Source organism: Lepisma saccharinum, chromosome 8 (assembly GCF_977018435.1).
Source record: "Lepisma saccharinum chromosome 8, izLepSacc3.1, whole genome shotgun sequence".
Classification (NCBI taxonomy): domain Eukaryota; kingdom Metazoa; phylum Arthropoda; class Insecta; order Zygentoma; family Lepismatidae; genus Lepisma; species Lepisma saccharinum.
In genome coordinates this window covers 93,948,129-93,972,812 of record NC_139236.1, presented here as the reverse complement: position 1 = coordinate 93,972,812, position 24,684 = coordinate 93,948,129, and the positions used below count along the sequence as shown (strand labels likewise).

Here is a 24,684-nt window from a genome sequence, read left to right as displayed (position 1 = left end):
ATAACCAGGAAAGTGATATCATGCAGAATACACCACTTGGAAAAGGTGAAAATCGTCATATTCTTATAAATGAACTCTCTTATTATTCGATATTTAATTAACTTCAGTTGGAATGCCCGGGGGGGGGGGGGAGTTGGCAAAGTGTCTGACATGGGGCGTCCCCCTGCCTCCTCTGGCGTCGTCTCTGCTTCCAACCCTCTAATAACTTCGCTGCTGCTAGCCTCACCTTCGAAATGGAAGCTTGTGTGTCGGCGAATAATACAAAGCACTTGTGTTCACTGTCCCTCTTTCATTCAAAGTCTGCCGTTTTCCTTTTCAGCTTTTCCTGCAAAACTTCCTGTCAGCAAGCAAAGCAAATTACAGAATTTTTATTGCCCCTCCCTTGCATCAACCTTCATTCCTACTTTAGGCCTGGATTTATGGCACTTACCCGCTACTGCAGGTCAACCTCGCACCTATGTTTGGTGTTTACTTCCTGAAGCAACGGTGTATATTGTTCAAAGCGAAACCTCGGTCAGTGAGGAACGGCAAAAAATAGTCTCGGAATACCCCTGGCCGTAAACAGGCTCCCGCCACCCTGACATTGGTGTCAGCTTCCCTCTGAAGTTTGATAAAACTACTTTGTGAAATTTGTTTAGTAACGATTGAAAATGTAGACAGTAGATACTACATGTATTTTGCTCATAAACTTGAAGGCTAAATTCACAGAATAAAAAGAACAGCTACAACATTCCTTCATCTGATTTACGGAAAGGCTAATCGGGACTGGACCCACACTTTAAAGTGGGATTCAAATCACTATGTTCCTTCACCGGGTATCGAACCCGGCACCACTTGATTACAAGGTGACGACGCTACCACTGTACCATCGGGGAGTCCCCATAGAACTACGTTTCCTTCTACGACGATTATACAGAACTTAGTGCACTTCCTTCATTTGAAATATATTCTATATCAGCCTCAGTATTTCGTTATTACAATCCAAGGAATAGTATTCTCCTTAAATAAGAAATAAATAAATAAAAAAAAGCATTGGAAATAATCTTCAAACGGACGTAAAAAAATCGAATCCAACCACCTGTAGAATGCCTGAGGGAAACAACAACAATTTTCTCAACAAAGACATTTCCGAAATTTCCATAACATTCTAAAAATTTCGCAACCCGTGCAAATAATCACGTGGTAAAATTTTGTCATGGTTCCCTGTAAACACTAAAATCACCAAATTACTTCTTTCCATAATACCCGTATTTTCTCCTCCTCTTTAGCTTTCAGCTGTTCGGAGTGGGATAATGCAAGATTATTTGTCCCTAATTATCTCTTTCTCTTAGTCTTGCTAATATCTTGGATTCCTTAATAACTTTCCTAACAACTCCTTATCAATTTGTACTGCCAGGTTTCCCACAATGTTTTTCCTACTTCCTAATAACATTCAATTCTGTACACCCTTTGATGTAAAAACTAAATAATAATAATAAACCCTATCCGTCGGTCAGTTTATCTTTCCAACCTATAGAGCTGAGACTATGTTTACAAGATAAATCTCGGACTCAGATACTCCACGATCTTTTGGCCTTAGTATCTGGAGTACTATCGTAACATAAAATTATTAACCTGAAATGAATTGAAAAATAAAAATGGGTAGTATTGCTGTGTTTCGAAAGAGTATTGAAAATAAGTTTAGGTATTCAATTCATTCATTCCTCTCTCTAGAATAGTCTTCTTTTGACTTAATACACGCTTATCAACGTTTCTAATTTAAATACCTTTTTCCAAGCAAACAAGTATTTGCAAGTGATTAAATATTTTGCTTTTATTTTTTCGAGACATTCGAGACGAGACGAGACTTTTCAAAAGCCGTCCCGTCCCGTCTCGTGTCTCGTCTCGAAAACGTGACGAGAAAGGCATTCCGTCTCGTCCCGTCTCGAATTTCAAAAGGCTTGTCCCGTCCCGTGAGCAACAGTAGACGTCATGGTGATCGAAGAGCTGTCAGTTCCTAACGCTATCAGCGTCGTCCGTGCGAACTATTTGCCGGTCGAGCAAAAAACGCTCATTGCAGCACTCTAAATAGTACCATATTAGTTAATTTACATATTTAATTAATATTGATTTAATGTTTCAAATATAAACATTTATATTATTGATTCTGAGACACTTGGTTTGGATCTTCCCCCGAAATACATTTCTAGATACATGCCTGGCCACCAAGTGTCGGGGGAAGGACTTATGTGATTTATTGACAGAGCAGTAATCAGTGCTGGTCAATTGTAGAGTTAATTAACCAAAACAATTGGTACTGAACAAGTTGGAGTTGTGTTTAGCGCCATTGTTAACTACAAAACGGCTTAAGCTCAATCAAAAATAGTTGTTGGCCGATTTAGCCCACCATGTGTCGATTGTAGCCCAATATTGTTTCCATACAGCTCATTGACTTAGGGACCAACCTATAAGAGGCCATTTTGAAGCTATTACCCTATCAACAATAATAATTAGCCCTAACCTTCAATTCGACTTCTAATCCAGCAAATTTGCTAATCTTTCCTTGAAACTGAATCTCTCGGAAACTGCGTCAGCCCGAACAAAAATATTGGTTAGCCCATTTAACCCAGCCGAATGTTGCTTTGATCCAGCCAGGGTGGGGCTTGACAGACGTTTAAGCAAAACATTGTGTCGATAGTTCATTGGTAAATGAACAACGAGGATCGGGCCCGTACTCAGGGGAGGGGCCATGGGGTCATGCCTCCCCTTGATCTATGAAATATTTAAATGCTAACCTTTAAAAAACTATGAAAATAACAGACGAATTTTCAAATTTGTAAATATTTCAATTTTGTTCTTGCATAAATGAATGTGTTTGTCATGAAGACACTCAACAAACATTTCCGTAGTAGGATCATATGTACAGTATCAGAAACAGAAAAATGTGTATCTACGTACATGTAACTTTTTATTTGATTTAATCAGACTGTTCAAATAATTTACAGGGCCATTTTCCAGAAATAGCATTTTTATATAAAGAAATATATATCTATACGTACGGTGCCAAAAAACATACAAGCAATTTTAAGCGTGCTTTTGAAAAAAACAAAAAATCAATTCAAATCACAAAAATGCAATGTAAATAAAAAAAATCATCAAGAACAATGTTTTAAAATAAAAATCATGTTTTTTATTAGTGTTGCCCACGAGACGAGACTTTGGCCTGTCTCGTCTCGTGGAAATGCTGTCTCGTCTCGAAAACATTCGTTTGTCTCATGACACATGGTCAATCTCGTCTCGATTTTTTAAAAGCCTGTCCCGTCTCGTCCCGTGGGCAACACTAATTTTTATCCAAGCTGATTTCAATTATTTTGTGTATATATATATATATATATATATATATATATATATATATATATATGTAATATACACACACACATAGGTACACACACACATATTGGCTATAAACAAATTTTCGGATCTAGCCCCTCTCAAGAAAATCATGGGTACGGTCCTGACGAGGATAGTATATATGGTACCAATAAAGTAGTCTTTTGATAAATTTTTCTGTTCACCAAATTTCATGATTGATTAAATTAGTATCTTAGTTATCTTTGAGCCAACAAAATGTATTTATATCTTTAGTTGTTACTCAGACATTGAATGGTTACTTGTCTCTAATAAGTCCCATTGAACGAGAAGTCGATCAAAATAGAAATAAGATCTCATGCTTTTACGTTCGATGAAATATTATTTACGTAACGGGTACTATTTAAAATATGAACAATTTCCGATTGGATTCGCATTGCTTTTGATCTGTGATCCAACGCTTACTGAAAACATTTCGAACCCAGAGTTCTTTTCTTCATTTCATTATTTGTTCCCTTTAGTGTGAGGGATCCAGGGTGTGTTTCCCGATAGGAATCCAAAAACGTCGATGTTGACTCAACATCGCGATGTCTGTGTGTAATGATAACACCGTCGCTGTGAAATCAAAGGGTCCCGGGTTCGATGCTCAATTGAAGCAGATGATACAGTGCTTCTGATCCCACTTAAAACTGTAGAACCGGTCTCGATTCGCCCTTTTGCTTTGAAATATTTATAATTTCAGGTGAAATTAGATTAGCCACAAAATCAATTTCTCTTCACAATGGTATTACAAAAAAATTATGAAAATCATGCATTTTGCATAATTTCCAGGATATTTACACTCCACGAAAGTGCCGCACGTTATTTTTGTGGACTCCGAGATAATATCGGCAGGTATCAGTGATTAAACCGATACTTTCTGATACCGATATCAATGGTATCGACCGATACCGTCACTGGTATCGACTCGGCCCTAGTTTATTATTATTAAGATTATTAGTTTACAAGAAGAATCATTTAAATATTAGTATTTCAACTGTTCTATTTTATATCAATCGTCAAGCCCCTACTAAAAATTGTGTCGGCGCCCGTGGATATATTGACTCTTCTCCTTGCTGCAAAAGAATTCGTCCTTTGTTGATCCCCTTTTAACAATAAGTGTGGAGCCACATCAACCCCCACTTCATGGCCACCCCGTGGCCTAAGGGCAACGAACCACTCAGGTAGACGCATTCCGTTATCTTCTCGCAGGTGATCTTTGGGATTTTTTTCTAACGTAACTGTGTTTTTTTTCCTTTTACCTGCGTCTGAACTGATGTGCTGTCCCAACTAGTTGTCGATTAACCTTCTTCTCTCGTGGGGGTACGGGTGCCCATCCCCCATTTATGCTGTCTTCTAACATTTATTGTAGATTTAGACGTTTCCCAGTATATTTGTTTATTTATTTTTTTTTACCTAAAGTTTCACATACAGTACTGAATGAAAATTTTATACTAAAATCGTAAGAGCAGGAAACATCAATCGCGGAGTGCTTAGCACAGCGCCCTACGAAAATATGGGTCCCGGGTTCGAATCCAGGCCTGGACATGGGTGTCCTTTCTGAGTGTCACTCCATCAATTTCATCATATCATCACTCATGCTTATCTTCGCGATTAGCCAAAAGTGGCAGAAATGCGAAGTAAAATAAGCCAAATTGTACGCAAATTTACATTGATAAACACACAGCCAAAGTAATCAAGAATTTTAAATCTTATAACACTGTTAAGCCTTTTTTCCAAACTCAATATGCTGCCCAAGGCAGAAATTTATTTTATTATAAAACATAAACTAAACGTAACGTTTCAACCTTCTAGCAATGTCTTCCTCAGACTCTGCACCAAGTACAAATGTAACAAGGTACAAGACAGGACGATATATATACACAAACATTACTCCCTTCCAGACTATTAGAAAGTTGTTTTGGAACATTGTAGCAGGTGGCTTTCCCTTGTCAACTGTACTTTCACCTAAAAGGCTAAACATATTTTGTTCCATCTAGAATGTGGTTGTACTCTTTATCTCACGCTCTTTTTACTTCATTCTTCATCCTTCTTCTCTCCTCTTTCTCTCTTGTCCTTTCCACTCTTTCTAACACCTTCTTCCATCCATTATTTGTTTATCTTCAGTCCCTCATTCCAGTTCATTGTGTCTTCTTCACCATTCTTCTCTATTTCCTTGTCCTCCTTCCATTTTCTCACTATATTCTCTTCTCCCTTCCTATCTGCTTAGCCTCATCCCACTCTGTCATGTCCTGTTTCTCTCGTGTCTTTATAGCGTCGTCGCCTTGTAATCAAGGGGTCCCGGGTTCGATACCCGGTGGAGGCACATAGTGGTTCGGATCCCACTTTAAACTGTACGTCCGGTCCCGATTAGCCTTACTGTGCATAAAGTGGACTTTTTTAAAACACCAAATCAATCAATCAATCTCGAGTGTTTAAATATCGCATTTCTCTCTCTCTTAAGTCGTACATCATTCCTACGTTGTTTCAACCTGTCAGGTTTCACGACTTAAGATAGAGAGAAATGCAATATTTAAACACTCGAGATTGATTGCTTGATTGATTTGGTGTTTTAAAAAAGTCCACTTTATGCACAGTAAGGCTAATCGGGACCGGACCTACAGTTTAAAGCGGGATCCGAACCACTATGTGCCTCCACCGGGTATCACGAGAGAAACAGGACATGACAGAGTGGGATGAGGCTAAGCAGATAGGAAGGGAGAAGAGAATATAGTGAGAAAATGGAAGGAGGACAAGGAAATAGAGAAGAATGGTGAAGAAGACACAATGAACTGGAATGAGGGACTGAAGATAAACAAATAATGGATGGAAGAAGGTGTTAGAAAGAGTGGAAAGGACAAGAGAGAAAGAGGAGAGAAGAAGGATGAAGAATGAAGTAAAAAGAGCGTGAGATAAAGAGTACAACCACATTCTAGATGGAACAAAATATGTTTAGCCTTTTAGGTGAAAGTACAGTTGACAAGGGAAAGCCACCTGCTACAATGTTCCAGAACAACATTCTAATAGTCTGGAAGGGAGTAATGTTTGTGTATATAGATCGTCCTGTCTTGTACCTTGTTACATTTGTACTTGGTGCAGAGTCTGAGGAAGACCTTGCTAGAAGGTTGAAACGTTACGCTTAGTTTATGTTTTATAATACAATAAATTACTGCCTTGGTCAGCATATTGAGTTTTTTTTAATTTTGCCGATACTTGCAACAAACTACCAACACTGTATTTTTGCGATCGGGAGCCACATGTTCGATTCCTAGTGGAGGCACAGAGTGTCAGATTTTAGTCTGAGTTGAAGTTCCAGTCCCCATTAGTTTATCTGAGTACAGACTGGACCTAATTGAAACTTTGCCAAAAGTTTTAAACCAAAACCTAAGAAGTCGCAGCTGATGTAAAGAAACACAGTTTCCAATTTACGTCCTATCATATGCTAAAAGAATGTTCTGTGTCCCTTCCCCCGCGAGAAAAAAAGATCCGCCTATGTTTGTATCTGTTTTCGAGACTCGAGACGAAAGCGAGACTACGGGATGAAGACAGAGAATTCCATGAGAAGAGACCTGACTATCCTGCTACCTTCTACCAACATTGACCTTGAAAAACTTAACTTCCGGCTCACAAACCACTCTTTTTTTTTTCCTCCGAGAGCAGGTGGGGGTAGAATATCATCCCTCTAGAGGTCACGAGCAACCCTCGGGAAAGCATCTACGGAATGCTGTACCGTTATGTTACACAAAAGTAGATTTTCCATTGTTCGCTTACCTGGAAGAATCCCCTCGCTTGAACTCAAGAAACGACAGGGCCCTCGTCAAGGACAAAGTTAGGTTTCGTAGAAGCAAACTTTATTACAAAAAACTTACATTAAATAACAAAAATAAATATTTCTTTTCATTACAGTAACGAACAAACAAATAACACACTTTATTTTTCAATAACAAGGAGTAAAGTATATTGAAATAGTTTGAAATGTAGTAAATGAAAGAGGTAGGACACGTTTTGGTAAAATATGTACACATGCTTTATCATAACATTCAATATATAACAGCCTCCCCGGTGGCGCAGTGGTAGCGTTGTACACTTGTACAAGGTGTCCCGGGTTCGATACCCGCTGGAGGCACATAGTGGTTCGGATCCCACTTTAAACTGTAGGTCCAGTCCCGATTAGCCTTATTGTGCATAAAGTGGACTTAAAACACCAACTCAAACCAAACCAAACTCAATATATAACATGGCTTTTGAAAGGTAAATTCAAATGTTACTATCGAACACGAACATTTAGATTTAACATTTTGAGTGCTCAACTTACTGAAAAACAAAATACGTTTTTCTGTTTTAACCTATGCCAGAATCATACTCCATCATCGCTTTTTTATATGAAAAGCAATACACAATACATTTTTGAATTTCAGAACAGAAATTACGTTTGTATTCAATCACTTTACAGTAGTTGAAGTGGTAATTATGCGAGACAATATGGTACACTAGTCTGATACAAAATTATTGAACCTTTGGCTTCTTAGCTTGATTTATTGCAGTAAATTATTTTTAACGCAAACTCAAAAATTGTAAAAGTATCAGTGCAAAGAAAAGAAGTTCTTTTCTTAAACTATCCAGCGTAACAATTACCTATTTCGGAGAGGGGATGCAATGAGTATAAAAATATTTATACATTTAAGTAATTGCTGGACTTGATAATTGCATACTAGAGTGTATCGTGCAAGTAGTAACTACAAATTAGAATATTTTAAATTTTGCACCCATTTGGAGCTGGATAAAGTTCCTTGTCAATTTTCACTGTCCCAATCACATGCCAATTTTAAATATTACATGGAAATCAACGATGGGTAATAATATTCATTTAGTCAACTACAAATTTTCTCTAGCTTGGTAAAAGGAGCTATTCTTTTCAGAAAACAAAACAATATAACGCAATTACAGCATAAAAACATTGTTTTCTTTACTCAACTCATCATCTTCATTAAGAGTATTCGTAAGAGTAAAATGGCTACTGTTTGAAAAAGCTAATGTATTTGTTTCAACTGTTGCAGTAGGCCAGAAAAGCAACGATTTTATTTATTTTTAGCAAGCTGCGATTTCTTGACTGTATAATAAATTAAATACAGTACTCTTATTGTAATTACAATAATATCTGCGGGAAATTTGGAAACCATTTCAAGGGGGAACTTCATCGAAAAACGCCGTTAACATTTATTTCAACTTTGTTTATGGTTATGCATTTTGATATTTTCTCAGAACTATATGGAACTGAACTAAGAAATGATTCATGACAACAATAATATAAGAGAGAGTTTTAAAAGCTACCTACCCCGAACCTGCAAACCCAAAAGTAGGCACATTTCTCAACGGAGGGGAGACATGTCTCCCTTGGTTAATTTACACGCCGTGAGATCCAAGTCGTTAATGTGCGTGGCTGAGAGAGGACAGACATTTCATGACAAGTCTCCCCGTGGAGAGACCAGTGTTGTAACCTGCTCCAGGAATACTTTATTTATTGAATGTCTAGTTCAGAATCCATTTACATAACTTTCCATTTTCAAAAAATGGATTTCATTAGTGTTATAGCCGTAACTTAACTATTTAAAAAATATCAATAGTAAACTGATATAATCATAAGTTTTTCACTCGTGGTTGTTCGTGTAAAAGTTATTTCTTGTTAAATACTTTGTGTACCAGTGGTTGCACTACGTGTGGTGGCTGGGGGAATTTTTGATGACCGCCTCCACTCCGTCAGCTGCTTCCTTGCTCGATGGCGTCTCCGTCGCGTTTAGAGGGGGCTGAGGGGGTTTCTTCGTCCTGAAGAGATCTAGTTTTGAATCGGTACAATCAGAGTACAAGATGGCACAGTCTTTGATGATGGAGTTTTCCTTCCCTCTGTACCTAGACAAGCTTGGTCTGTAAAAGAGAAATGCGAAAGAATTAGATTTTATGCCAATGCATGAGGCGTTCCGAATACCTATGGTGTAAGTCCGGAAATTAAATATACGAGATAGGTCCTGAATACTTTCCCCCGCAATGCTATTGTTTCATGGGACTAATAAAATAAGAATCATGTAATGATTTAATCATTTCACTGCTGTTTCAGAAAGGCTTTGAAACTCAATATCTCGAAAACAGTGTGTATGGACTTACACCATTTGTATTCCGAGTTCTTTATATTCAGTTTGTGCAGCACGGGCGTATTGACTTACAGGGCAAGGAGGCAATCGGCATTATACTCGGGAACAAGTAACTAAGTCTCTGGCACAATTTGCGCTGTTGCCACATCAACTGCATTTTTTTGTACATTACACCAATGCGGTGTGAAACGCTGCTATGGTTAGTTTCCGAATTGCATATGACGCTTGATTAGTGTCAAACCTATTTAACATCGACAATCGTGGAACAACAATAATAAAACCAATGATTTCGAAACAAGTTTTATTTAACCTTGTCGGTATAGTAAGGTAAACGTACTCGTGCATGTGCACACATGTAGTGAAGGCATATGGTGTGATGTGGAGGCAGAGTTCCACATATTCTTCATCTCGGCCATAGTCGCGATGATGTGATCAGAATCACGCTCGGCCCCAGGGATGCATGTCCCTGGTACCCATTGATTCGAGGCTGGGTGAGCCCCAGAGCAGCTTTGAAGGGTCAAGACCGGGAAAATTCCATCCTTAGTTCACCCACCCCGAGAATCGAACCCTGGTTACCATCGTGGTAGTCGGACCAACGGCCGGTAGAGTAGCAGCCTTGAAATCCAGGGGCGCCTGATTCGGCGCCTCGTAAAGGCACATTGCGCTCTAGTTTGATTCGTCTTTTAAACTCTGTCTGAATATAAAGTAGGTATACAACAAACACATAAGTTAAATAGTTTTTAAGTTAAATAAAACCATTTCCAGCTTTTTTTTTATTTTCAAAATTGCTCTTGAAAATTAATATTATTTTGCAATACTTTCAAAATCAATTTCAGTTTCATTTATTCTTCAGAGAGGTAAAGTCTACCCAAAGTAAATAATGTAAGAGATCTGCCTTACCCTATAAGTTTGAGAGCGAATCCCACAACAGCGTGTTTGCTGGCCAGCTGATCTACCTCGCAAACGAGCCGTTTCCTGCAGGCCTCGTTCTGCACCTCCAAGGCACTGAACCCGAGATCAACGAAGTCAATGCTGTCGGGAGAGAACACAGAGTTAGTCACAGAATAATGCACAAGTAACACAGAAAGTAGAAAATATGACAACGGTCCTAGTATAATTGCACAGTAATTTACATCCAAATTTTACTGTTGGTCCAAGTTTGATGAGCATAAGTATTTGAGCATAAGGATCAGTGGCGTCTCGAGACAATTGTCTTCGGGAGGGTGAACGAAATATTTAAGGTGATCGTGGCTGAATATGATTATATTCTTGCTCTTCCCATTATCCTCTGTTTTTCTCTTTCTTTCCACCCTCTACCTTTCTCCCATTTTTCTTTCCAGATTTCGTTCTTAGACTCTCCTTTTTCAAGGTTTCTGCTTCTCTTGCTCTCCAAATTTATCTTTATACTCTCTCCTTTCCGTTTCACGTATCTAATTTTCTTCTTTTTTCCATCTCTCTTTCTCTCTGTTAATCTTTTTCCTCAAACTTTATCCTTTCTTTTCTTTTATCTGTGAATCTTGTTTTACTATTCTGATACAGCCTAATTGGGTGGACAGGACGATAGTCTGAAACTCTTTCACGGTGGGCTGTAGCCCATCCTGTGATAAAGATAACTTAAAACAAGCTTTATCATTCCAGGGTGTAACGCCCTGTGCGTTCATCTACAGTTTCGTACATTATCCTTCATATTTTAAGTGATTTGAAAATGTTTTGCTTCGAAATTGATTAATTATGTCACAATCGTTATCTAGGAAGAAGTGTTGGTTAATCAAGTTTTAATTCATACTTCTAATTGTTATAATCTTTTGTATTTGAAAGAAAAATCCTTAGAAAAATATTTGAACCTAAAGGGATGAGGAAACAGGTGAGAGAAGATTACATAATTTAGAACTAAATAATTTGTATGCATGTCCGGATATTAGGGCACGGCATGTGGCACGAATGGGAAAGAAACGAAGATTTTACAGGATTCTTGTTGGGAAACCTGGTGGTAAGAGACTTGTAGGAAGGCCAAGACAAAGATGGAGGGATAGCGTTGAGATGAACCTAAAGGAAATCGGTAAGGATGAAAAATTGAATTGATCTTGCCCAGGATAGGGACAGATGGAAGACTTGTGTTGCTGCTGCCATAAATCTTCGGGTTTAAGAAAGCTAGAGAGTTTGTTAGTTACTTTAATCTTTTGTTGGTGATATCACCCGTTTCCAATACTAGGAAGATGGATTAACCTAAATGCAGCTGCCTAACGACGTGAATAAAATAGAAGAGAAAAGAAAAACACTTTTCGTGTTTTCGGCATTTTGCGAGTGAACGGCAGTGATTTCGAATGAATCCTTCCTGTATACTTCTAATAACCTTGAGTGTCTCGTATAACGCTAATTGTCACTGTACTTGTGATTTTGTGATTACGATTGAAGTTATGAAAAAATGTTATTTTCATCTCGTCGTCCAGACATTAACTGGCCAAAACTACAGACAAGGATGTAAGCCTGTGTATTGTTTGCAAAGTCATGTACTGGGTATAAACCTATTTTAAATTATGTCCACCTCTTGAAAAGGTTCAGCGTAGTTTGAATCCTCTTGCTGCACAAGCAGAAAAGGTAATTTCCCAGCGGCGCAAGAGTTCTTCACAAGAGATGATGCAATGCTACCACCCAAATTTTCATAAATTACGTCTGTGTGTAATGAGGGATAAAGGAGAAAATACATGTATAAGGGAGATAATAGTTGAGCTCACCTCTTGAGGATCCTGTGGAAGAAGTTGACGTCATTGGCTTTGGCCGCCCGCCCGTACCCGTAGGAGCCCCCCTGGGACCCGTGGGACGGGGGCCCGTACGAGTCGAAGGTGTTGGCGAACGTTTGGTCGAAGCCGCCCCCTCCGCAACCCTCGCCGAGGTGGAAGCCCCCGGTGAAGAACTTGGCGACGATGACGAGGACCACTCCCACCGCCAGCACCAGGAACACCACCTTCAGCTTCACGGCGAACAGTGTGGCCAGGTCCCCGTAGCCTATCCTCGGAACTAGAAAAGCAGACACTGCAGTTAACATCATATAAGTACTATTTTACGCAAGTCTCTTGGGTGTAGTTATATTTGTAACACACAAGCACATTTATACATGAAAAAAGGATGATTAGATAATTGAGGCTGGGCTCCACACTTTCTAGACCTCGGCCGTTAGTGGTTTTGGGATAAACATAACTTTTTAACTCCCAGGCCAACAGCTTATGTGAAGTCCCGAGTAGCTTTCTGATGGGCATAGAAAGAGATTAGACCTGGTCACCCCGCCATATTTGTGAGAGGAATCCCGTATGCTTGTGTGGATTGTGGTGCTACGACGCCAGAGGTCCCAGGTTCCCTTCATCAATTTCATCATACCATCATTCATCCTCGTCTTCGCGATTAGCCAAAAGTTGCAAAAAAGGGACGGAAAATGAACCAAATCAATCAATAAATCAAAATAGGAGAAAAACATGGACAGGTCCAAATATATCAAACAAATCACTCACGATTTCAATTGCTAAGAAATTGAGGCGTTAGTAGAAAACAATAAATGAAGAAATTCTACAACCAAATGTAAACCAGTACCACTGTCTGTCTTCCGTAAATACGACGACAAGTTAAACAAAGAAAGAAAAGAAGGAAATACGAAGCTAGCATAAAAGTATCTAGGAAGGGAGAGGCGTAAATTTCTTCAAATGGAAAAAAAAAATGAGGAGACCGACCTCAGAGTTGATCACTAAAGAGGAAGATATCATCGGTACTATATGAGTTTAAAGAACATATTTGTATACGGTATTTTATTATTGACCAGCTGATTACCCGGCGTTGCCCGGGTATTTATTTATTTATCCCAATCTTGTATTAGACAGGAAAATAATGAATTCTAACTATAGTGTAAAATGTAACTAATTTTAAATGTGATTGTGAATGTCACCAATTAGCTTAGCGACTCCGAAAACTATGGATTCGACACTAATTTAGGTCATTTGTGGCATTTTATATTTCACCCTCACTCCCCATTGCCGATAGGTGATGAAATTGTAGTTGAACCGCATTGAGAGTGTCACGAAAACTATGGATTCCATTCGCAACACAGCCTGAATGTTAGACAACCCGAGAAACACTATCGTTGTGTGGGATTGCATAGAGTCACGGATGTCTGTTTGTGCGGAATTTAATATCGGTCGTTCTCGATTATTTTTACATGTCACCCCTTCCCACCCCACCCCTAGGGGTGTCAGGGGTGTCTTAACCAAAAAATATTCTTTCCAGATTCCAAGTGATACGTGTACCAAGTTTGGTTGGAATTGCTCCAGGCGTTCGAGAGTTATGCCGGAACAAACATATATACACACCCACTCACACACACACATATACATCCATTTTTATATATAAAAGATTAACCTCTGAAATTTTAGAACACCTAAATAAGACACCTCAAATCTTTCAGCTGATTGACTTGAAAATAATTCCTGCAGTGATTATTGCATAAAGACGTAGTCTGATGCATTTTAACTGCTGGGCCTTCCAAAGCACGTGTCCTGTAATGAATTGTTTCGTTTTACCTGAAGAGTTAACTTACGAAGCTCTGTGACCTTCTCCTCAAAGTTGTCTGTGTCCAGTTTGTCCTTCCTCGCCGTCGCAGCTACCACCAGCGCGGCCAAAACAAGCAGCGACTTCATTCTCTGTCCCTGCAACAGACAGGAAAGATATAAGGAACACGTTTACAAATCAGACCCACATGAATGCATGAGCGAGTAATCCAATAGTAGTAGTGGTGCCGAGGCCAAAAGCAGTGGCGACATATTTGGGAGGACTCAAGGGTGGACGAAACATTGTGCTCATGGCTAGTCTAAACCTCTTTTTATACGTTCTTAGTCTCTCTTGCTCACTCTTTGTGTCTCTCTATCTCTTCCCTTTCTCTGTTTGTCTTTGTTTCTCTCGCTATTTCTTCTTCTGTTTCTCTATCACTTCCTTTCTCTCTGTTTCTCTCTCATTTTTCTACTTTTCTCTCGTTTTCTGTTTCTATCTCTCTCCTTCTTTATATTTGTTTCCCTCCCTGTCTTTATTTATCTTTGTTTCTGTCATTATTCTGTTTATCCACTTTCTTCTTTTCTATCTCTTTTCCCTTCTGTTTATCTTCCTTTCTTTCTTCGTCTGTTTTTCTCTCTTATTTCCCATGTTTTTCTATCATTTTGTCTAACTCTTTCTCTCTCCATATTATCTTTCTTCCTGTGTTTATCTATTTATTACTTAATTGTTTTCTATCCTTTTCTTTCTCTCTTTCCTTTGTTTCTCTCCCCTTCAATCATTTATTCTTTGTCCCTGCTCTTTCTATTTCATTACTCTCTCTCATTCTTTTTTCTCTTCCTTAGGCATGTACACATCTCAATGTGTAATCTTTTGAAAATGTCTCATTTTGGTGGGCAGAAGAATTGGGTAATATTATTTCACGGTGAGCTCAGATGGTCGCGACGCTTCTATTCAATAAAGGCTTTTATTACTTCATAAACTAAAACTATTTATATTTCTTATTCTGCGTCTATTTTCTAATTCACTAGGATAATCGAAATAATAAGAACTCTTGACATAGACAAAAGAAGCAACACAATAACATGCCATGCAGAACTTTACAATAACCAGATCGTTGTGAAGAGCAGAGAGTATTCTGAAAGTGTTTACCTAATAGCATCTTTTTCGTGAATGCATCATTGAAACGCACGCAAGAAAGAACGTTGAAATGTATGCATTTCTTAGAGCAAGAGTTTCTGGAGAAAGTTATGCGTAGCCAGCAGAGCACGATGCGTGGAAAGTCGGAAAGGTTAACTCGGATAACTGAAAAAATGAATAACAAAAGAGAAATGCTCACTAATAGTAACATGTCCTCTGCTATTTGTGCAGAAAGTGGATGAAATGACGCTCTAAGCACTCTCGGCTGAATTTTCTATTCGGGTAGACTACGCACAGGTTTATGGGTAGGGATGATATTGAGACAAGACTTGGCAGTGTGTCGGTCTCAACATTTGGCTAATCGGGAAGGTGAGGATGAGTGATGATATCAATGTGCGAAATCATTCAAGATTGGTGAGGGATGAGAAGATCTTAATCTACACACACACACACACACACACACACACACACACATACACAAATAAATAAATAAATATATATATATATATATATATACATATTACATATGTATAACAATAAATATACAAGTAAATTAATATATACAATACATTATTATTATTATTATTATTTTTGATGTATATCTTAAGTATGCAACACTCACAACACTACTTTGTGCCTTTTCGATATTAGAAGTAAAAAATATTTGCTCGCCTTCGGTTGTTATGACAAAATCTCTGTTCCCCGAAAATTTTTGGTGGGGGGACTTTTGAAGCCAAGATTTTTGTTGGGGAAAATACCCCCTGCCCCCCAGGATGTCACACCCTGGATGATATGATGAAATTGATGAAGGGGCACTCACAAAGAACACCCATGCCCAGGCAGGGATTCAAACTCGGGATCTCTGGCGATATTCTCGAAATATATAGTATGAACACCATATACAGCGTGTCCATGTATGAGTTTGTACAGTCAACGGCAAAGATAATGGTAGGCAAATTGTCCATCACTATTTTCATTACTCTTTTATTCCCCATCCTGTGTTCTTTTAAGGAATGAAACTATGTTGGTTGGAAACAGGTATTGCCCTCTGCTTATTGACGTATTTATTTCAATTTATTGTTATCACGTTGTGTAATGCAGACTGGATGAAAATGGTGGTGGACAATTCGTCTGTTTCTTTCGCCGTTGGGTGTACAACGTATCCCTGGAATATGTGGAGCAAGGTCGCTCATAACTGTAAAGAAGGGCAAGAACAGAGTGGGCGGAGTGAAGCAGTACACGCTCCTGCAAATTGCTGGTAGCTGTAGTCGCTTTTCCCCTCTGCGGAATACCGTTCGCTCTCGCGTGTTCATTGCTCTAGCCTTCGCGAGTCACTACGTGCGCAGACTTATTTTCGTTCGCTTGCTCCAACGATTCCCGGGACAGAGTATAGAGGTCGTTATGGAAAACATTTTTTTCCACCTGAAAATTTTTCCTGATCCGATGCCTCGATAAATGGGATTTTATCCTAACCATACATGAAATCACGCAGCGCAGGCTTCCAATTACCACTAATGGATTGACACTACAATTACTATGAGCAATATGTAGTACGTTTATCTGTCTGAAGGAGTTCCATATTATAGTAAATTTGATCTACGTAAAATTAAATAACATACCAAATTCTCGAAAGAGAGGAGAAGTCTGGGACACTAAAGCCCGAATCACAAGGAAGTGGATTTCCAGTAGGAATGCCCTAGTTGGCGCTGGACTGGCTACCCATTTGCTAGTTTTCGCCTCACACGATACTTGTTACCGTACTTGTCAATAGACTTTTGTTCCCATAAGACATTGCGCAGAGCAGATCATTTGTAAAGATGGACGAGCAATTTTAAGAATATTGTAGGGGATCTTTGTGCTTTTATTAAAAATTAAAGAGAAAAGTATGGGCTAGAGATTGGTTCGAAAAAAATATGGTAATCAGTGCGTACAACAAGCTTTTTAAAGAACTCTGGTGTGCATATTAGTACATGAGATTCGCAGGATGCATTAAAAAAAATTAAACATTTAATACACTGGTAATGATAAGGATTTTAATTTTCGGGTAATCATATTTGTCACGTACACATCTCGTCGCTTTGCATAAATACCTAAATATTAATGAACTGAACACGAATGCACTGCACGTCATCTCTTGACTTTTTTCTTTTTCGAGAAACTCGGAAACCCACCGGCTGCTCCAGGGGGTTACGATGGTACGGCCGTATCCCATGTTGTTTGACGGACGCCGGGACGACATGAAGACAGAACGTGGCCGGATTTTATTTACTGAATGCACCCTTTGGGGTAAACTTGTTCATGTTCTTGCGCATATTTGTTGCTATGCAACCAACTTCCACGTTGCAAAGTTCCACTGAAACATTTTGGAGATATGTAAGAGGAAAAAAATCCTAAAAACACCGTTCCTTTTGTTTGCTGCTTCAATCAACTGTCAACAATCGCGCGGAACCTCTCCTCTAACGTAGGGTGACCAGATATTTGTTGACCAAAAAGAGTTTAGTCGATAGGTTGAAGGTGCGCATGCACAAAACAAAAAGAAAACGAAAATAAGGGTGGCTATTTGTTATTGCTTCTATTATAGCCCCTATAAAATAGGCCTACACTATACATATTCAAATTACTTATGGGTCTAATGTAAATAGCTAATTACAAATACTTCTGGGATGATTTTGCTTTCTTGAATATGTTTAAATCGTCCTTTATTGTGGTCATTTCCACATTGAATTTCACATTCATTACTTGTTCGAGTGTTGACACCAGGAGTGTACTTTTTCCTCTCGCCAATAAGTTTTAATAACACTGAAGTCTTTCACAACCAACATTTGTACCAGGCAGAGTAAATAAGAATTTTATAAGAGGCACAATCACTTTTAAATTTGACCCGGGCCTCCCCGATGGCGCAGTGGTTACGTCGTCGCCTTGTAATCAAGGGGTCCCGGGTTCGATACCCGGTGGGGGCACATAGTGGTTCGGATTCCACTTTAAACTGTAGGTCCAGTCCCGATTATCCTTACTGTGCATAAAGTGGACTTAAAACACTAAATCAACCAACCAAATTTGACCCAGCCTGTACTGACCTCCACTTACCCATCATTGTTTCTTTTCTTTCCCCCCCAATCTTCAAGATGTTTTTCAACGGCTTTTGAAATTGCACAGTAATATCATTATTAGGGCTCAGCCGATACCGATATATCGGTATCGGCCTATACCAGTGGTATCGGTATCGGAAAGTATCGGTTGGAATCCAGCTACCGATACCAGTCGATACTTTCCGGCGTTTTGGTCTTTCACGGGGTCCACAAAAATCCCGCGCGACTTTTTGACAGTCTAATTATCCTGAAAATTTTGCAAAATTAAAACTTCCTTTTTATTTTACACTAATTTTGCACGAAAAACTATATTTTGTGACTACATAATATCTATTTTAATATTCTGATGCAATTCTTGAATATTCTAAAGCAAATTTCTTGGTATGTTGATGCATATAATTGGAGGAGAATATTTACACACCAATATTGATCAATATTTTGAACAAATTTTAATTATTGCAATTTTCAAGTATCGGTATCGGTGGGAATCGGTAAGAGTATCGGTATCAGCTCAGCCCTAATCATTATCATTAAATTCCAATGAATTTTCTTGTTCATGGAATATGAAAATGACTCTTGAAATTGTTCTTGAGTCAAGGAGTAAATACTTCAGTTTGTTGACATCTTGACGTTTTCCGTTCTGTGGATTTTAAGGCATTTTTACGCGTAAAATAATGATTGAAATTAAATAGCAAGGAAAATAGTATATTTGGGGAATTTTGCAAATTGAAAATAGTAGCCTATAGAGTATTTGAACCTCTAAAAGAGTATAATACTCTTTAAAAGAGTGTCTTGTCACCCTATCTAACGTCAACAATCTCTTATAAGATCCATTCTCACTTTTACGAATTAAATTGTCTGTGTTTCTATTTCCGTTCACTTCTTCAGAACGCGGCTGTTCGAAAGGGCTACTGGACGTTTTTGAACATTTTAATAATCCACAACAATAAGCGGCACGATAAACATTTTTTTAAAAAACTTGTTCCTAGTATTGCTTCCTTCGGATACTCAGTTGTGGTCTGGTAGTAAGTGAATCGCACGCATTAGAAGAGTACGGTCTTAACAGGTTTTCAGTTTTCGCATCCAATGAAAATGAGTATAGCAAAGAAAAAAAAACTGTCAGGGGCAGAAAATAGGAAGAGGCAGAGAGAACGGGAAAAGGCTATCTTGCGTCAGTCTACTTTCATGAATAATTTTCTGAAACGTTCCAAATCATGTGTTATTGAAATCATTCAAAAACAGCTAACTTCTAGAGAATCATTTTTGTACACTTTTCCCGAACAGTAGCATAGTGAAAAAAATTTGCGATTCGAGTTTCGAAACTAGAGATATTGACACTTGAATTTTGGATAACATTAGTTATGTCAGGTTTAGTGTTTTTGTATTTGCTTCTCTCCTGGCTTTTTCTTTTGAAATCACAATAAAATATTGCTGCAAGAATTGGATATTTCTTGGTAAAACTACGTATAGTATTAGGTACGGCTAACAACAACAAAACGAAACGTGAGTTATTTAACCAACCTTTCGTCCGTGAAGTTAAGCTATTGAGAAATAATCAGAACACGTAACATTTCGCCCCTGAGAAAAAAAAGTTAACCAAACCATACGTTTTGGGCGAGTATTTGAGTGACGTAGTCGTACCTGATTCTATAGTTTCACCGATTTCTCATACGTAGGGTCGTCTTAATGATTCTAAAAGCAACAAACAAATTCTCGTTTATCGTCCCCCAAAGAAAATCAAATTTAGACATGTAATTATACTGTTCGGAACTCAGAAATTCCCGATTTCTTCTTTGTGGCTTCTAGTTTTCTTTATGTTGGTATGTATACTTATCACCAAAAATCTTAATGTTCAGGGTTAACACGGTACCTAATGGGGTAAGATGTTTGAAAAAAATATTATGCATTTCTTTAAACTTTCTTCTCAGGGGCAGCAGGTTACGTGTTTTGCTTGTCTCTCAATAACTTAAGGTTTAATAAATGATAATATGTGTGCATTTTGTATTTTGTTATACCAGACACAAATGATCTGTAATAATATGTGATATGTGAAAAAAATCGAGACGCGATTCCTGGACTTGGAATTTAGCATTTAAATGTCTGATTTCTGCGCAGTTTTCTGAAGCTAGGACCATTCCCTTATTGGTGGAGTGTTTCAGATCTTCAGCGACAACTGTTCTTTACTCAACAGTAAAGTCAATCATTAGATCATGTTTGTGCATACCAATTTCAACAGCCAGAGTAGAGAGAAGTTTCTCGAAGTTGACAGATGTAATCAAAATAAGAACCACCATGACACAAGATGGACTCGATGAATTATTGATGATGTTTGTTGAACAAAACTTGTGCATAAATGTTAATATTTCGCATTGCATTGATAGATTCAGATCGTACGGCTCTCGTAGGCTTCTTTTGTAAACTCTACTGTTAACCTTGGTATTTTTAACATGCACAAACATTTCAGTGCAAATAGAGGAAAATTAAATAAACCTTACGGCACCGACGCCACAAGAGAAAGGTAGATTTCATCTGCTTAAGAGTGTAAAGTGGATGGTAATATTTTGGAAGGAGGAAAGAAATCAATGATCGATCATAAGTTAACTTTCGTCTTTCGGAACACATATTGAAAAAATATTGTATGTAATATCTCGTATCATGTACTAGGTTTTATTATAACAAATGCAAAAGGCATTAACAATGTAGAGACATTAATTATATTATTTAATTATTAGACTCTAAATATTAATAATTAAATGTTAATAGTTTCGTTAGAAGCATACAAATATGCCTGTATAATATGGGATGCTTTTTACTAGGGCTGTATATTCCAAAAAATTCTTACGTTAATTATACTGTATTATTAAACATAAAAAAATCGTCATACAGATACTACATATAAAATTGCTAGAAAAAAAATAGTATAGGGGGGTCGGGCGCTGCTTTGCTTACCATACCCCTTGTTCACGAATCCTGAAACCGCCAGTGCGGAAACCACAGACAAAAAACTCTCCTTCGCAAACTCGCTGATTATCTTCACATGGCCAAACTTTGCTCTGATTGGCTGTTTCACAGAATCAAGTCGGGGAAAGGCAGTTGCAATTAGAACATGGCCTATTCCTCAAGACCAATCACCGAGCCAGGCAGCCATCACTTCCGGTCAGGTAGCCATTTCAGCGCCAACCAACTGGATTTCCAGTTCCGTGTGATTCGGCCTTAAGGCTCGGTATCGACTTTACAGAGGTCTGTCTCGTCTCGATAGTTGTCGAGTTTAGTTCTCGTATCGGTTTAAGGACGTCTCAAAATTTAAGGGAGCCCGAAATTTATCTAGTCTCAGTACCATCTTTGGTTGTTAGCATCTCCTTGTCTGTGTGCAACTTCAAAATGTCCTTCCATCCCTCCAGTTTGATGATCCTGAATAAATTGCTGGAATTTTAAAGAATCAAGGATTCGATTCCCGGCAGAAGCTCCCTTTAGTCGCTTGAGTATACATTATACAATAAGTAATACAAATTCAAGTTCTTGCTGTGGAGAATTGTTAAGTTCTTTATTCAGGATTTGAAATGAAATATGTTAGCTCGGTGAATGTTTGATCGAGGCTTATCCTATGGGGACATTCCATTATCACGGGTGCGACTCCCAGATTTTTGACATTAAAGTAACTATTCTACTGATAGTTAAACAACATTTTTCTTACAGTTTCTGTGCAATGAATTATGAAACTAAACATAACTACCTTTAAAATACTTTCCCAGATTTATAATTGTAAGTGAACAATTTTGTGTCATGGGTGGGACACAAAAAAAAAAATGCCTCTTAGTTAATATAATAGAATTGAATGGATCTTTATTTAAGCAGCAGTGTTTCGGCCTCATTGGCCGTTCATACAACCAACCCAAATAAGAAATTTATTTTAATTTCTGTGAATTTTCAAATCATGAAAAATCAATTATTACAGACAAAGAGAGAGAAGATAATTGACTTTGAATATTCTCTTTTTTCAACTCTCTTCCAATCCTAGAGTGGGTGGTGGCTGGGAAATCAACGATTTCACGGTCAAGTGAAAGACAAATTCTTAAGGTCTGCAAGGTCTACAAAAATAATACAACTTCTGCAGACAGTGCACTGTTCCCACAAGTGTGGTCGATTGCGTTAAGTGGTCGACTTTGTCTTGCCATCAAACTTCCCGAGTTCGAGTTCTAGCCTGGACATCTATGTTCTTTGTTATTTGAAATTTGATATTTAATTTGATATTTGAAATGTAAAAATACGTATTAAAAATATAACTAACCATCTGACATACTAACTTGGCCAAAAACGTAAACCGGCAAGGGCGCCCGCAGGATATTTTCTCAAGGGGGGTAGTCATAGAATGTTTATAATAATAATAATAATTGTTATTATTATTATTGCTATAAAATACTTTGGTGTTGTATACAAGTTCAGACTTGAGTCTACTATTTATATAGAGACAGGATTCGCCTTTCTTCCTTTCAATTAGCATCTAGCCTATCACTTTGTTGATGAACGAACAGTCCTTTTTCTTTTTGTACTTTTTCACAATGCACAGACATCGATCAGAGTCAGACCACTTAACCTACTGTACCTCTGATCTATGTTTTTACGTGCCGAAGGATACTGTAAAATAACAATAATGGTAATAATAATAATAGTTGCTGTAATTTACGGCCTGTAAGTCACAGAAAACCCCCTAGCCGCTCCCTTGTATACCGGTAATTGAATCTGTGTACAGGGGTCTCACGATATTATAAGTCAGATACAGAAATCCAAGCCTCGGTGCCAGTACATTCTACGTATGAAGCTGCAGTGAATTTACATTTTTCAGATACAAAGTCACATTCTACATTGATGTTCTGGGACCGCTTCCATCCAACTACCGGAAAAACTAACCATAGTTGTTTTTAAAGCATTAACGGTCATATGATAGTTAAACTAATTAATGTACTTTCAATGGTTCAATGTTTAAAAACGTATTCATGGTGCAAGCAACTGCATCATCATTATCTATCTTTATGCATGATAAAATATTCATATTTGAGCAAAAAACTGTCGCGTTCTGTTTTTGAAAATTAGCAGGCAGACTGTTAAATTTTAACGGTTGAAAAATGTACATTTTATGATAATTTCTAAAGTATAGTGCCATTCATTCGATCTACAAATTAAGTAATATCACATATAACTGTTTTTATTGATACTCATGTATTTCGAACATGATTCTAGTGTAGAACATGCATAGAGTAATTCACATGTATCATAATAGTTTGTCTTATTGGATTTTGTCACAACTCATCTTTCCAGACCAAATGCAAATTGCACAGGAAATATTATCTCTTTTTTCAATATACGACTTATACACACATGTAATTTCTGAATTTCTGCATAACCGTAAGGAGGCATTTGGCTATCAAAATTTAAAGATTTACTACAAATTACAACTAATGGTTATTTTTGTTAACCTCGTGTGGCGTGAGAAGCGAAGTAAGAAAGAGTAATTTTTATGATTTCGCAACAGTTCGTTTGCAAAATAGACCTGGGCGATGGAAAACTTTTCGATTCTGCCCTCCCAAAGTGAATCCCCATGTTCGATTCTTTCCCTCCAAAGTTGTCCCAAGTAGGGCTGTAATTGAGGGTATACGGGGGCAGAGAACAGTTGCTTTTTCTGTTCCTATTCTGCTTTTTTATGTAAGGTTTCCGATGTTTTTCACTTTTAGTGTAATTAACAATCTTATGAAAGTTGTTAATATACCATAAAAGTAATATTAACAAGAACATGAAATACACTAAGACGCTGTACTGTAGCCTGTAAAATACTACTGATAGCCTTTTATGTTTAATTGTTATAATTGGAATACACGTTTCACATTTGTTTCCTTCAAATGCCTTCCGTACACGTATGACATTTCATATTAGTTGTATTTTTCAAATATCTGATGTGGCTCTTTTATGACAATTATCGGTATATCGTCAGTATTCTACCATGAGGGACTTCTTTTTTGGGAAAGTTAACTGATTACATCCATATATTTAATGAAAATATAATCCACAACTAATGGACACTTGGTCTCCACTTAACATTTCAAGAAACCTAGCGTATACCCTGTGAAACGTTTGGATCTATAGCACTGGTCCCAAGTTCGATTCTGCCCCCACCCCCAAAGTTAGACCCCAAATGACGCCGAAGCTTGTGTGTCGCTCACATGCATATCCCTACTTACGTGTGTTGCGATGCTGTCTCCTTGGAAGCCGGGAGATGACAGAGGTCAAGATGTCGTCGTCCAGCGGAGAAGATCAGAAGTCTTCACGCATCGACTCCCGTCGCTCTCTTATACGCATTTTCCCGCTGCTCGTCGTGACGTCACTTCCCTCCCCGAGCA

The 24,684-nt window shown here is 38.0% G+C and overlaps 2 protein-coding genes across 2 annotated transcripts in view; one reads left to right on the top strand and one right to left on the bottom strand.

Moving 5' to 3' along the window:
• Positions 1-24,684, top strand: part of LOC145991310 (uncharacterized) — a 106,199-nt gene that overhangs the window by 30,023 nt on the left and 51,492 nt on the right. The gene's annotated exons all lie outside the window — the stretch shown is intronic.
• Positions 8,364-24,600, bottom strand: LOC145991660 (uncharacterized). Its single transcript, XM_083127725.1, has 5 exons — positions 24,526-24,600; positions 14,116-14,224; positions 12,269-12,551; positions 10,434-10,565; positions 8,364-9,309 (listed from the first exon to the last, which is right to left on the bottom strand). Exons 2-5 carry the CDS (start codon positions 14,213-14,215, stop codon positions 9,099-9,101), a joined length of 726 nt encoding a protein of 241 aa, XP_082983851.1. The 5' UTR covers positions 14,216-14,224; positions 24,526-24,600; the 3' UTR covers positions 8,364-9,098.